At 38.2% G+C, this 15,564-nt stretch overlaps 2 protein-coding genes across 5 annotated transcripts in view; one reads left to right on the forward strand and one right to left on the reverse strand.

Moving 5' to 3' along the window:
• The window catches only part of LOC114155726 (uncharacterized), a 274,038-nt gene extending 269,830 nt beyond the window's left edge, over positions 1–4,208 (forward strand). For all 4 annotated transcript variants that reach the window (XM_028035761.1, XM_028035762.1, XM_028035763.1 and 1 more), the window contains one exon: positions 2,721–4,208. In XM_028035761.1, the coding sequence (XP_027891562.1) occupies positions 2,721–2,897 (177 nt within the window). In that variant the 3' untranslated portion in view covers positions 2,898–4,208. The remainder of the gene's footprint in view (positions 1–2,720) is intronic.
• A 2,635-nt stretch (positions 4,209–6,843) lies between these two features.
• LOC114156173 (ADP-ribose glycohydrolase OARD1-like) lies at positions 6,844–9,536 on the reverse strand. The gene is made up of 3 exons (XM_028036445.1): positions 9,394–9,536; positions 7,073–7,131; positions 6,844–6,984 (listed from the first exon to the last, which is right to left on the reverse strand). Exons 1-3 carry the CDS (start codon positions 9,437–9,439, stop codon positions 6,844–6,846), a joined length of 246 nt encoding a protein of 81 aa, XP_027892246.1. The 5' UTR covers positions 9,440–9,536.
• Positions 9,537–15,564: the final 6,028 nt, after the last annotated feature.

Here is a 15,564-nt window from a genome sequence, read left to right on the forward strand (position 1 = left end):
GTATACTTAATTAGTAACCCCTAATCATGAAGTTACCTAGGTTGCAATTTCTCTTCAGGCACCGACCTGCTGTGTGGGGTGTGGAACCGCAGCCGAATCCTCTGGATTCGTCTGGGTGGCATCGTTCGCCCGGTGGTGTCACGAATGCGTGTACAACCATCTTGCTGATGTAACGGCAATCTTCTGCGCCTCAGGACGGGAAGATTTGCCCTACATTGCGGCTTCCACATCTCGATCCCTGGAGCGGATGCACAAGATCGTGTGGACCTCTGCTTTTGGCCAAAACAACGACGAGCTCACAACATCTCCGCCGCACAGGGGACTACTGCTGCCCATAATTCACAAGTTATGGGAACACCAGCTTACTCGCCAATGCCTTCCCACTCTCCATCTTCTGGATGGCCGGGTTGTAGCTGTGGGCGAATACCATCCACCTCAATGTCCCATGTCTCCGGATTTGTTTATCGACGTCGGATGCCAAACCAGCAGTGCGACTTACGACAGTGGCACCCAAACTGAGATTCTCAGTTTATCTCGCCAAGCATGCCAGCCTGCGGACACCTTCTCCCCATCATCTCCATCGCCGGAACCACAGTCAACGGAAATGGATTTCCAGGATCTACTGACGGAGTTGGAGAGCTACTGCAACGACCCTTCGACGCTGCCAGACTTCAAGGTAGACCTGCCTTCGGCCTTGCAGCCCTCGCTGGAAGGCGACCTCCTTCCCGTATCCGGTGAATCTCCACTTGATAACGAATTGGGCGCAGAGCTCTGGCTTTCCCCTCCGTCTCACCTGACGGAGTATGAGGTCGTGGATTCCTGGACACCTTCATCATCTCCCGTAACCTGCTATGAGCGAGACATCCTGACCGCTCGTTGTGGCGATGGACTTGACTTATTTTGACTTTGGACTTTGTGTTTTCTGCGACGCACCGTCCGATCTCAAGGAGGGGGTGTCAAGAAAACTGGTATAGGGTTTGAGATCTTTCCAGGTACACGCAGAAAAAGGTGCATAAAGGCTTAGGAGAAATAAAGCAATCTTGTGTTTTGATTCATATTTTATTATGTTGAACATGTATTAGTACAATTGGTAAGATGTGTATGTGTATAAGTACTCACTGAATGATTCTGAAATGTATGAATAATGATCTGTAATGATAACAACAAATAATTATGGTTGATGAGTTATAATCTGAAAGAGATGTAAGTTTTAATGAATATTAGAGCTGAGATGATTTAAATGATTTCAATACTAAGTTGTTGAATATGGTTGATAATGTTAACAAGACAAAGAGGGCAGTTATAGAAAAGAAGGAAGTTGGAACAATACAGTCAGCAGGATGGGTGAGGCCCGGCTGACAGGAAATGTCGCAAGTAGGCAAAAGGTTGCTGGACTCAGTAAACAGGATGGGGGCCGGTACTTTCCACCGGAAAAGCAGCAGATGTTCAGGAAGTCATGCAGACCAAGCTGTACACACACACACACACAGAGGAAAACAATATAAAAGGAGGCTGAAATGAGAAAGCAAGGGTTCTTTGTCCACGGCGCTGAAGGAGTCGAAACAGGGAAGCAGAGGAAATAGCAACGGACCGCACCCTGGAACCACAGGAGACTTGAGACTCAGCGCCGCCAAGAAGGGACAAGTTCCGGACGCCCAAGCCCGAGTTCCTGATTCGATCGTCGGTCTTGCCTCAACCCAAAAATATTGCAACAGACTTGGAGAAAAGACAGAGTTCCCGGAGGGATAAAGAGCTGGGTTTTTAAAGGATTCAAACCCGTTCTACTTTGCTACTATTCTAAGGAGGATTTTTCCGCATAAGGACAAAAATTCTGACCAAGGCTTCTGGATGTTCCTGTTGCTAAAGATCCATCAGCAACTGGGTGTGAGTTGAATTTGCCCCCCCAAAAAATCTATCTTAGAACATGCGACATAAGTTAGGGAAAGGAGACAGCATGGTATGGTTATACATGTGGATCTTATTATACTGCTCTCGAATTATATACAATTGATTATTGATTTGTATGTCACATATCCCTGCTTAAGTTTGCTTAATAAATTCATACTCTAAAATTCTAATGAGGTTGGTGGACATTGGAATTAATTGAGTCGTTTAATCATTTTTCAGTTCTTTTAATAAAGGTAAAACTAATGTACATGGTTCTAGTAAAGAGGAGGCTTCATAATTTCCTTTGGTGAGAGTAAAATAATGACCCAGGGACTTACATCCAAGTCACTAAATTTAATCTAGCCGGTTCCAAGAGCAAGTTATATTTTAGAAAGCGAGCTACCGTTAACAGAAGTGGTTATTGGAATTATGCAGCTGTGAGGGCTACTCAGCTGATTGTTCCTTAACTGAAAAGGGTCGTAGCTTCTGGATTGAAGGTAGTTAGAGCTAGACGAATCGCTTTCGACACCAGTTTGAATAGATTATCTCTTATAGATCTCGTTTAGGGTAATACCCAGGTCTTAGAGATTTTCCGGACCTGTTAGACAGAGAACTGGTCAGTAGTCAGCCCCGGAGGGTTGTGATGAAGTGGGCGGGGCTAGCTATTGCAGGATAACGGACAATAGCATTTATTGTCATTGAACAGGATTCAATGAAATTTCTCATGTAAAACACTTAGAACTGTCATGTTGTGGAAAAAGTGATATATCAATGAAACTTCTTTTAATTTTGTTTTACATTTCATTTACACGGTTTCCTCTGTTTGTTTTCAGGAGTTGTACAGACAACTGTGTGCCCACAAGACTTTATTGCAACACATTATGGAGAACCTTAAAATGAAATATACTGTGGTCCCTGTTGAGATTGACAGCCAGATGCAGAAAGTCACTAAATCACTGCACTACGTGGAAGAAAAGGTACACCAAATGTCTGAAATTATTCAAAGTTGAGAAATTGTTGGCCCTTGTGTGTTATTTGGTACCATTAATAGTATATATTTTCAACACAATAGTCTTAGACTATAAATGGTTAACGTCGTACAGTTGTTCATCTATCAGTCTGTCCATTTGTCCATGGTAGTTGATTTTAGGTAGGGTTAAGACTGGCACTCTCTAAGTCAGAGGTCGGCAACCCAACATGTTGAAAGAGTCATATTGGACCAAAAAAGCCAATCTGTCTGGAGCCGTAAAAAATTAAAAGCCTTATATGGGGCTTATAATGAAGGCAACACAGGCTTTAAGTGTTTATATTAGCTATTTTAGCCTATTATCAAAACAACTAAGTGCGTAGATTCAGATTCAAATTCATTTTATTCGTATCCCAATTTGGGCAATTAGTATTGCAGCAAATACAGAAGACTATTTGCCTTCTGTATCAAAGATTAAAAAAAAAAAAAAATAAAAATACTATAAGCACATAAAATACAGATCAACACATAAAGGGAAGAATACAGCAGTGTATTTCATTATTGGCCAACAGTTGCTACACTATATCAGGTGCAAGTCCCCCTACCTTGTCCTGCATTAAAAAGAGATATTGCTGTAGGAACAAAGGAGTGCTTGTACCTGTTACTTCTTATACAAGGAAGTCTGAGCCTGATGCCAGAAGGCAGAAACTGGAAATCAGCATGTAAGGGATGAGAAGTATCAGCAATAATGTCTTTAGTTTTCCTAATGATTTGTTTTTTACACAGTTCTGTAAGTGAGAATTGTTCAACCCCTAAGATCTTATTGCTAGTATGTATTACTCTGGTAAGGGCATTTTTTGGTCTAATACTGAGATTTCCAAACCAACAGAAGAGGGAAAAGGTCAATACAGATTCAATATATGAGTATGTTGGCCATGCAGGAACTAGGATGTTTTCAGCTTCCAGGAATTGTGATGAGATCCTTACAACATGGGGTTGTACATTGTCATGCTACAACACGAAGTGATAGTCATGGATGAAAGGCACAGCAGTGGGCCTGCATGCTGGTGTTCCCGCTAAAGTCTTTTTTGCCACTATTTTCCCTTTACAACAATCATACAATATCCTGCACTGTGTGGTGTGTTACATGGTGGTGTGTTGAATATGCCCGATTTTAGATCGGGTATTCAACATTGTCTTGGCCGGTAATTGCAACCTCGGGTTTTTTCCCTGACTGGGAGCGAGAATGCAGCCTGTTGAATGTGACAGGTAGCCAATCAGAAAGCGCGGTGACGTAAGCACGGAGGGGAATCCCAATCAGTGGACATGGCGCAACTATGTAGAAATGTTTATTACTATACGTAAAGGTTATTATTATATATGTTTATTGTATGTGGTTATGTTTATTCAGTTAAAAATGAAAAAAACATCACTCACCTCCAAAGTGCAGCAAATAGAGCGGCTGCTCCCACCGTATTTTATCAAACACCCTTTCTTTTTGTTACCTCTTTTATCGCTTAAAATGAGTCCACAAACTATCACTACTGCTTCTACATCGTCATCCGTGTATGGTATTTTGGGGGTTTTACTGGATTTTCTTCTGGAATCAGGATGTTCATGAGTGGAATCGGTTTGTGTGTGGTGTGTTGCTCCTGCCGTGTGGCTGGACACATGAACCGATCGAACCTGTTGTACTTTTATCGGCTCGTATCGTGTGTGATCACAGAAGTTTGGAAAATCGGCCGACAATCCTTAATTCGTGCCGTGTAAACCAGACTTGAGACTCCCAAGCTCCATTCCTCTCATCGCGTCTCAACCACTGCCCTAACGCTCTCTGACTCTGGTCGCTATGGTAACGTTTACATATCCCTTCAACATAAGATACAGATGCGCCACAAAAAGGAACATTTTACTTTCATGAAAATTTTAACTCACGAAAACGACTAATGGGAGCTGAGCCTGAGCTTGTTTCTCTGCAACGAGACAGTCCCATCTGGGAGTGATGAGAGACACTAACATCCATAGTTTTGCTTATGCACAGGGTGCTTGGTCTCTACATGGCGAAGCAATAGAGCTTCATTCCCTCATTAGCGTATTATGCAGAGCGGGGTTGGAATGTGGGAATAACCTACTGGGATAAATCCATTCTCCTGTCTCTTCTCTGGGCCTTTTCCCCTACGCAAAGAAACTTTCCAAAACATATGATCTGTTTCTTACTCATTTTGCTGCTTGTGGGCCCAGTGTTGGCAAGCAAGACGTAACCGAGACAATCCGGTTAAAGGATTTTCAAAATAAAAGATCCTCCAGACTCAAATAATACGGTCCGTGGCCCGGGATGGGGACTACAGCTTTATAGTACAAACCACAGGGTGAAAATAGCAATATATATTATTTTATCATTATATGTTATTTTTCCATGACAGGTGCCTCACCATGATGAATATATACACTGCTCAAAAAAATAAAGGGAACACTCAAATAACACATCCTAGATCCGAATGAAAGAAATATTCTCATTGAATACTTTGTTCTGTACAAAGTTGAATGTGCTGACAACAAAATCACGCAAAAATCATCAATGGAAATCAAATTTATTAACTGAATGACTTTTTATTCATTTCAGAGTTCAATCAGCGAGATTATTCATTTTGTGGTGATCCTAGTCTATGAAAGAAAGAAACAAAGAAAGAAAGCAGCAAATGTACATGTTGGTTCCCCTGAAAATATGGATAAATTCAGTCATTGTAGGGTTAAAGTAATTTGAAGAGGGAGAAGCGTATAAACAAGTCAATGACGAGTCAATGACATGATGCATTCTGCATTTTTTAACTCGGTTAACTTAATGTTTTGTTTTTTTACTGACTTTAATACATTTAAATCGCTACGTTGTTTGATAAGTAGAATGGGAATGACTTTTTTTGTAAACGGTCTTGTAAATTAGCATTTTATAAATCAACTAAATTGAATTAAGAAATTTGACCTTCGGATTGGACTGAAGAGAAATGATGAGCAATGTTTTATGGGTTTGGGTTTTATAAAGCAAAGATTGGTATTTGTGTAACATCAAAAGTTCATTTTGAGGCAAAACTAAGAAATTTATAAAAATTTCAAATGGCATTTTCCTACATACCGTTGCCTGGTGTTTTAACAGGTAAAGGTTGTCAAAAACCATGATCTTAAATTTTATTTACAAAGCAATTTTCAAAGATATAAGTCCTAATATTCTGTACAACATAATTCACAGGTTACAAATACTAAAAAAGTCAAGCATCAGAATCACTAAAAACTTATGACAAAAAAATCTTGTGACAGCAATCTTGCTCCTGAATTTGGGTCAGGAAAATAAAGCTAGAGAAGCAAACTCTTTCACAATTTAGATTTACAGATTCACAGGAAAAGCTACGTTTTCAACAACTATATAGATTTAGAATAACAAAGAACAAATTTTAGGCATAACTATTGTATTTTACCTGCCTCAGGGGCTTTGTTGGATCACTTTGTGCAGCATGATTTAGTAGTAGCATCATGTAGTATGATATTCACAGAGTGCAACATCAGTGTTTGGAATAAGTTTCATATCTTTAATGGCAAGAAACATCATTTTTTACATCAGTGGGATGTTAAAAGTCTTGTATCTAAACATCTTATGGGGAGGTTTTTATTGTTTCCTTATTTATTGTTTCCTTAAAACTGTTTAAGGAGTGTTGATTTCATCCAAAATTTTAAGAGATTATAAGGGATTTAAAGCTAAAAAACCCACAATGAAAATGTACTACACGGCATGCATTTGAAGCTTTGACCCAACACAGGGCAGGCTGTATACTGTGATGGAGATATTTGTCTCTTTAAAGATCTGTTCCAGGATCTTTGACACCTTTGACCACTGCAGCTGGTCCAGGCTGCAGCCAATTCTGAGGGAGGAGATACGAGACAAGCAAATTGATTAATTATTCCCAATAAAGAAGAAGATTTAAGGGTATTTATTATAGTTATTTATCCACAGTAGTTTCTACAAACCGAGGTATTGATATCCTATTGACACCATTTTCTAAGCAGTGAGATTTCATGTCTTCCAGACTCTGTCTTAGGTTGACATACGTGGGTTTCTGGCTGGCTTTTTTCTTTGTGATCTGAGACACATAATAGGAAAGATACAGTTACCAGATTGAATAATGAAACAGGTTTTGGTCCTATGCAGTATAATTGTGGTATGTTTACCAGATAGTAGATGAAACGTTGATCATGTGTCAGGACAGCACACTGCCCCGGCAGCTTCTCTATTAGGACATACAAAAAAAAAAAAAAAATACAAAACAGGATATGATTTAGCACTTTGTTGTTGCGCAACACCCCCCCCCCTCCTTTCTGTCTCTACTTTCTCACTCTCGTACTTCCTCTTCTGAGAGGGGAGATGTGCTACCAGCTCTCCGTCTAACGGGTCCGTTGAGTTTCCTAAATCTGCTGGGATTTACCCTGTCCAGAACTGAAGTAAACTCTGTTTAAGCTGGTTTCGAGAAACGATTCGCCTGGTTATCTGACGGCCTACATCCAGGTGTCCCACCCTTCTTCCCCCTGTGAATTAGCCAGACTGAGCAGCCTACAGCCAACTAGTTTCACAGAGCACACCTGTTAACGGTCGCTCGTTCTCTATTTTGCAACTTGCATTTGTTATTGAACCAGGTAGGTTTTAGTGACTCGGGCGAGTCCCAAGGATGAGGTTTTAAATATGGGCTACCAGCAACCTAAAAACATTTTCCACCTCTTCCTCTCCAGAATCAAACATCACAGCTATTTTACAACCATCAAAGAACTTTAAGGTGACTCATTAACTGAATGTCCACAACATCTTTTAGATTTTCTTTATGCTAAATATTTTATTAGTAAGGCATTTTTGCAAGGGTCAGTACAGCTTAATTCAGTAGCAGAAATAATCAAATAAGTAAAATCAGTCATCTAGTCTATCTTTCCCTACTGCTGATACTGAGTACTAAAAAAGGGAACCTTTGAGAGAGACGGACGGAGTTTGGCGTTTCGAACCCCAGACCTGGCTTGATGATGAAGAAGGTGTGGCAGCAGGAGGAAGATGTTGATCGGCGAAGGCAGGGATCTCTGTAGGTCTGATGAGCTTCTTCTCCGCATGGATGCTGAGGTCACACAGGACTTGGTGCTGGCAGGAAAAAAGGCACCAGTTCTTCTTCCTTGTCTTTGTCTTCATCTTTGTCTTTGGGGTCAGAACCCAGCCGATGAGAGAAGTGCGATTCGAAGCCACAGATTGTGGGCCAGACGGGTTGGTCTCCATGTGCAGGACAGTCTCCGGCTCCGTGGCCCCGGCTCTTCTTCAGCTGCAGAGTTCTTTGTCCATCTCGATCTTGGCTCGAAGCTGCCCGGAGGATCCAACGAACGGTTCCTCTTTTGCACCCACCTTATATAGGGTTCATCCACCCCCCTGGTACGCCTGCTGTCTGCTTAGACAGATGATCTCATATCCATCACTGTCTTACAGACATTTCCTGATGTCTGTGCTAATGTCTCAGGGTTGCTCAACCTCCTGTGTCCCTTGCCTGCACAACCTTTCACCTACTCTCTACCTCCAACATATCAGTGATGTTTAATTGCAGTTACACCTTTTTACACCATTTCAAGTTTAATGTCAAAATCACATTTATATCACATTTATTTTCTTTAGCTTCTCTGATTTAGCATTCATTTATAATTTTATAACCATAACTTATATCACATTTATTTTCTTCAGCTTCTCTGATCTATCATTCATTTATGATTTTATAACCATAACTTATTAATTATTCTTATTATAATCTTAATGTGAGTTATTACAGATGTTTTTCTGAAAAGAAACCAAGAATAATACATGATTCTAATTATTTACTACTAAAGTTACAGTTACTTGTTTTTCTTGTAGTTCCCACAAATATAAGTGTATTATTACAAGTAAACCAATATTCATATAAGTATTTTACTTTGAATCTTATCCAATTACTAATAATGTTTAGATTTCATTCTTTAAAACTTTCATGCTTTAAAATAGTCTCAGCTATTTTTATAAATCTGCAGGCTGGAAACTTCCTCTTTTTCCAGGAAACCTGCTTTTCCTGTTTAATGACTCTCTCTGACTGACTATGATTTCTTATGATTAGATAGAAAAAAGTAGAATTAAAGCAAAGTTTGCATGAGACAAAAACAACACACACAACTAGATTTATTTTATTGACACTTAAGTCTAATGTTGGGCCTTGATGTCACTTGAGTGATTCATTTTAAAGATAACTTTATTTATTATTACTGTTAAACTAACTTTATTGACACTTAAGTCTACTGCTGGGCCTTGATGTCACTTGAGTGATTCATTTTAAAGATAACTTTATTTATTATTACTGTTAAACTAAAATCTCCAGCATGGGGAAGTGGGATGAGCTCGGATTTTCTTGACAACTTGCTGTTGAAATCAGACATTTGAATGAACTGCAAAAACATAAAACATTTTTTCCAAAACAAAGATTTTAGTAACTAGTCTGACTCACTCTGCTTCTTTAACTCTGAGACTCGACCAAACTTCTTCTTGAACATCACCGCTATGCCTGCTCCCAGGCGACAGTCTTCACTGATGCAGTGGGCCAAGGATTCATCGCGTGGACAGGAGAACAAATCTCCGGTGACATACTTCAATGTCTAGTTGGTTGATTGATAGAGTTTCTCAGTTTTGCCCATGTTCATACTTTCTTAAGCGCAACTTGGAGAAAACTATAACCACAAAGTACCAAATTGGTAACGGCGCTTACTACAGCCTTGCTTATCCCCTCACCATCTATCCCCACACTCTCATTGTTCCTTAAAGCACCACCCACTTTGCAGAATTTTTTTCCGAATTTGTCCGGGGGTTGTTAGTCCTAGTAAACTATAATAAGCTGGATTTTCTGTTTGCCTCAAAAATGAACTTTTGATGTTACAAAAATACCAATCTTTGCTTTATAAAACCCAAACCCATAAAACATTGCTCATTATTTCTCTTCAGTCCAATCCGAAGGTCAAATTTCTTAATTCAATTCAGTTGATTTATAAAACGCTAATTTACAAGACCGTTTACAAAAAAAGTCATTTCCATTCTACTTATCAAACAACGTAGCGATTTAAATGTATTAAAGTCAGTAAAAAAACAAAACGTTAAGTTAACCGAGTTAAAAAAATGCAGAATGCATCATGTCATTGACTCGTCATTGACTTGTTTATACGCTTCTCCCTCTTCAAATTACTTTAACCCTACAATGACTGAATTTATCCATATTTTCAGGGGAACCAACATGTACATTTGCTGCTTTCTTTCTTTGTTTCTTTCTTTCATAGACTAGGATCACCACAAAATGAATAATCTCGCTGATTGAACTCTGAAATGAATAAAAAGTCATTCAGTTAATCATTCAGCTACTCAGAATCAGCACAACATTGACTCTTTCCATCTTTAAGATGACTAGAACAAACTCCTCACTGTTGAATCCGTGGTGTTGGCATCACTTTATTACAAATGATAGTAAATAATTGGAAATATAATTTTACCAAGATAGAACTTAATCCTCTATTACCGGACACAACTGGAACTCCATAAAGTTTCGTAGTAAAAGTCACATTAATACACAATCAGAACGCATCAACCGATCCTCTGCAAAAACACAAAAAAACCCCCAAACAAACAAAAAAAACACGTTTGTTTATCACGTCAGAGTTTTAACAAGAAAGAAAAACACAGAGTATAGGCGATAAAATTGTTGTGTTATTAGATGCAGGTCACAACTGTTGGAAGTGTACATTTTATCTTTAGGGTTTTATGTAACACCGTAAGCTACATTATTGTTGGTGAATAATATCGCAGTGAACACAGATCCTAATCATCCATCACTAGTGGATCTGCTCTTCTCTTCTTCCGCAGCCCCTGGATGAACAGGAACAACTGATGTTTGTTCGTTCTGTAGGACACAATTTCCCTTTAAGGAGACAAAAATCAAAGTTTAGTTTGTTTTACATTGTTGTTTTTCAGCACACGCAAATGATAGAGCACTTAATAAATTAAAATAAAAGTTGTTAATTTACATATCCATTTAGACCAAAAAGGAAAGTTATTAGTTATACTCTACAATTCAGAGTAGAATTCAATTTTTAACGAGATCCACATTTTTTAAAGTTTTGACCAACCTTAAAGTGTCTTCAGCTCGTGGAGCCGTTTCAGTGAAGTTAGCGTTCATGGAGGGAAACTTGCTGCTGCTGTTCTGCTCGGTCAGAATGTTGCTGATGTCAGAAAAATCTGCTGTCATGTGATGAGCTGCAAAAAAAATTAACAAACATGTTTGCAAAAAGAAGTGGCAAGACCGTGTTTTCACTTAAGACTTATAAAATAGTTTCATGATTTTGGTTATGCCTGTAGAATTTAAACTGAGGTAACACTGAACAATGAATCGTTGGGTAAATAGTTTGAAAAAAGAAAAGATATTAAAGACACGCTAACCTAAATGGCTACAAATGCAACCATTGCTGAAAATGAATCAAACTCATGTGTAATGTTTCACCTCTCTGCAAAACTTTGAGTCACCAAGCTTTATTCTGTTTTAAACCTTTGCTATTTGATCAGTTTGATTTTAGAAGGGGAACAATGACTTTTTTTTTTTTTTTTTTTAAATATAACAGAAACATAAAATCTAGTCTTTTTACATCTTTAAGATGACTAAAACAAGACTCACTGTGAACACTGAGGGCGATGAGTTCAGCCAAAAGTAAAACATTCAGGATTCCCAAACAGACAGCCGCATGGAGGCAGAGCCTCTCTTTGGAGCTGCTCCAACCTTAACAAAAACCTCAACCTTAGCAAAATTGAATTCATTACATACTAAATTTCTCTGTAACTTTGTTCTTACCTGTGTGATTAGATGCAGTTTTTCCAACAGGATCCATATTGACGTAAATTTCCTCCATCGCTTCAGACTCTGTTGGCTTTAAACATTGACTATAAAATCCACAGCAGTAGTGGAACTAAGTGAAAAACTGTGTGAAAGAGATGAGATGTCTGGTGTTCAACAAAACAAAAGGTAAACGTATTTTACAGATAAGGACCAAATAAAGAAATTCATGAGCGCAGATTCAGTATTAGTTTCTTAAATATCTTACACAACATAAATTCTTGAAGGTTTCAATAGTTTCATAAGTCTCATATTTGCTGATTCGGTTCTGTATCAATGAATATTTATTTATCCTTTTTCTTTGTTTTCCTTCAGCTTGGTTAATCCTACTCATAATAAACACATTACACTTTTCCATGGGTGAAAAAATAATTGACTCTTTCCATCTTTAAGATGACACAAAATTAAAAATTGTTTTAAATCACGGATAGAAGGATGAAAAAATACATCCGGTGTTGTGATGTTCTTGCTTCATCTTGCTCCTGCGGATGGCTGTGTCCAAAAAATATTTCCTAAAGATTAATAAATTGTTGGAACAGATGCCCAACAGTTTTACAGGTCTCATGCTGTCCTGATAACTAGTCACAGCCTTGCTCTCGGTAAAAACAACTGTCATCTTTGTATTTTGCTTTCTAAATCCTCTTTTAACCCTGTTTCTTGTCCAGTAGCAGAAACACTTACATTAAGAAACCACAGGTGTTGAACTGAAATCCTCCTTTAGTCCAGAAAATGTAAAATACCTGAATTGCATTATTACAAAACTTCTATAACCGTTGGATCGAATAATTATGGAATTGTACGTATTTATTCATATTTTAAAGATATGTACTTTTAGGACTGCCATCTAGTAAAAACAAGCTGCATGAGCCGGCTAGTACTGTCTAAACCTCAGTCACCATATCTTCTAAAACAGCCATGAGGCAGATCAACAGTTTGACAAACGGTTTGCTTTGTGAAGCACCGCCTCACTGGGAGGGAATCAAAAGGCTAACATGCCAATCAGGTGTAAGTTGGGCGGGTTAAAGTAAGAGAAACCCGATACTGCATTCAAAGCACGCTGAAGACCAGCAAGCAAAATATCAGAGTTCAGGAGATACAAGATAGAAGATTTGACTGAATCAAGACATTGCCCAGAGGATCAGACTGGGAAGCTAACTGGCACATTGCTAGCTAAGTATGTGGAGCAGGAAAATAGACTGTATTTACTTTAATTTATGCAAACCAATTGCCTCAAAAAGATTCAATTACTGCTACATATAAAAGACAAGTGTAGTTACACCGTGTGATTTTGGCAAACAATATTCTTAAACTCATCCAAAATATTATTCTCCGTAAAACTTATTTTATTTTCTGCTTACAGCAGCAGCAATATATTTGCTACATAGATTAAAGATTCACGGTCTCATTATTTGACATGGTTGTTCTGTTCAAAACCTTTTGGTTTGCTTGAGCAGAAATGGCATAGTGTCTGGGCATGTTAAAATGTTCAACTTTTACCACCCTAAATCCTCATTACTTTCAAATAATTCACTTTTTATTTTATTTTACTTGTTGCATGGACTCAACTTAAATAGATTAACTTATAAAGCTTTTTTTATATATCCAAATGTTCCTGCCACTTGCTTAAGATGAGTACAAACAACAAGTCAATGATAATTAAGTGATGTTCGCTTGAACTTTTTGTTTAAGTCTAATGTTTTATTTTACAGTGAGGAAGGCTGGAGTCTAGCTTTAGCAAATGGCTGAAAGCGTCTGATCCGCTTCAAACTCAGTACCTGTTTGCTCCAAGGCAAAACTTTGGTAAGGTTAAATTTAGTGGCTAAAGAAAGTCAGACGGTTCGTTCTCCAATGTGAGAAAATCCCTTGAGGTAGTCAAGTTTCTTGTTTGATCAGATCTTGTTAGTCAGTATGATTACTAATTAACGGTTGATTCTTTTGTATCTAGATGCAATGTAATCATTCAATTCACAATTGAAGTTTTATTATCGGAATGCAGCAGATTAAATATTTCATAGTATATTTCACTGATTCCTTTCATACAGTCTAAACTCTCTGAAAAGGAAAAATGACCTTTCAGAGAAATATAATTTTGATTGCTTTGAGTATAATGATATTTTACTTAATCTGACTGATATGATCTTCTTTAGCGCATACTGATGCTTCGCATTGATCATTTATAAGCTTATCAATTACAAGAGGTTTACTGTCTGTTAGAGAACATTAGTGAACAGCATCATTAGGACCAACGAACAAAAGCTGCAGATCATTTTAAAGGTAACAAAACAATTCACCATTTTGTGAGCAACTCTTGGAGCATGGTTGTGTAGTGAGTATGTTTAATTTTTATTTTTAGGTAAAGTGTACCAATAGCAAACTTAGTCAATGTTATTATAAGTGGGGCTAGTTGTCAGAAGATGTAAGTAAGTCTCGGTGAGAGGGAGTATTTAAGAAAAAACACAAATTCACTGATTGAATTTTTGGCTGATAGCCAGCATATATTTAAATTTGTGCAACAAACACCAAAAGAAAAAACTATATGATAAATATTTACACATTCAATAAATCAATCGAAATCCAAGGGAACCTCACCGTGGCCTGTTTAGTCCCTGTCAGATATTGTTCAGAAGTACGAGTACAGATGAGGAACTTTTACTAACATGTTTCACACTAGCAAGTGTTACAGAAAAAAAAAGAGTTTCGAATGTATTTAAACCAAGATTTACTATTTTGGAGAAAGCATGAAGCAGTGGGAAGATCAGCGTTGATCCAACAGCAAGAAAAAAACCTGAACGAAATCATTCACAGTGATGCCGGGCCAAATTCTGGAAAAGTCTGGACAAATTCTTTAACTGCGGAAAGATAAAAGTTAAATTTGAGTAGGCCTGTTTACTGTCTGTCACATATTCTTAAGAAGTATGTGTACAGATGAGGAACATTTACTGAAATGTATCACACTAGCAAGTGTTACAGAAAAAGAAAATCTATTAGAGTTTAAAATTGAAGTGATGAAGGAAATCACAAACTCATAGTCAACACTGGCTAATTGTGCTACCATAAATAATGCAGTAAAATAGTTAAACTGTAGGTTTTCTTTAGGGACTTTTGTTTCTATATGTCTTTATATACACAGACACACACACACACACACACAAATGGCCTGGTGAACAGCACTGTCGTGGGGCCTTCCACCCCCACCCTCCCTAAAGTCACGAGAATGAATCCTGTGCTGGCGTTTACATCATATCAATCAACCCCCGATAGAGACCCTATTGAGATGATCGGAAATATACATAGCCACACGTGTCACGCGGAGTTCCCCTTAAACACTGTATGGCATTGAGACATCCTCAGGGACATGTGTGTCCAGTATTCTGCCCGGACACACGCACAAACACGAACGGCTTGGTGAGCAAAACCGGAGTTAATTACAACATTCTATTTAAATATATTATGTTGTATATTATTCTTGATTATTTATCACTTATTGTTTTTTATACTTTAATTGTATTACTCATAAAACTCGGAGCCTGTCTCTGTTTCTATTGGTTGAATTGAAATTAGCGGGAATATAGTGTAACACGTGCTAAGCACGCTGAGGTCATGAGACATCCGGATGGGGGTCATATGACCGGATGGGGGGAGGGGCATCATGTGACCGGATGGGGGGAGGGGCATCATGTGACCGGAAATTAATATCAATTAATTAGGGTCATTAATCACTCATCCATCAAACTCCGATTAAATTTTGAC

This window comes from Xiphophorus couchianus, chromosome 13, assembly GCF_001444195.1.
Source record: "Xiphophorus couchianus chromosome 13, X_couchianus-1.0, whole genome shotgun sequence".
Taxonomy (NCBI): domain Eukaryota; kingdom Metazoa; phylum Chordata; class Actinopteri; order Cyprinodontiformes; family Poeciliidae; genus Xiphophorus; species Xiphophorus couchianus.

Excerpts from the sequence above, each read along its gene's own strand:
- LOC114156173 (XM_028036445.1), bottom strand. The coding sequence starts at position 9,439 with ATGTTCAAGAAGAAGTTTGGTCGAGTCTCAGAGTTAAAGAAGCAGA. Across the intron at positions 7,132-9,393 it reads CTCAGAGTTAAAGAAGCAGA|AGAAGCTGCCGGGGCAGTGT; the intron begins GTGAGTCAGACT and ends ATGTCCTAATAG. Across the intron at positions 6,985-7,072 it reads AACGTTTCATCTACTATCTG|ATCACAAAGAAAAAAGCCAG; the intron begins GTAAACATACCA and ends TATGTGTCTCAG.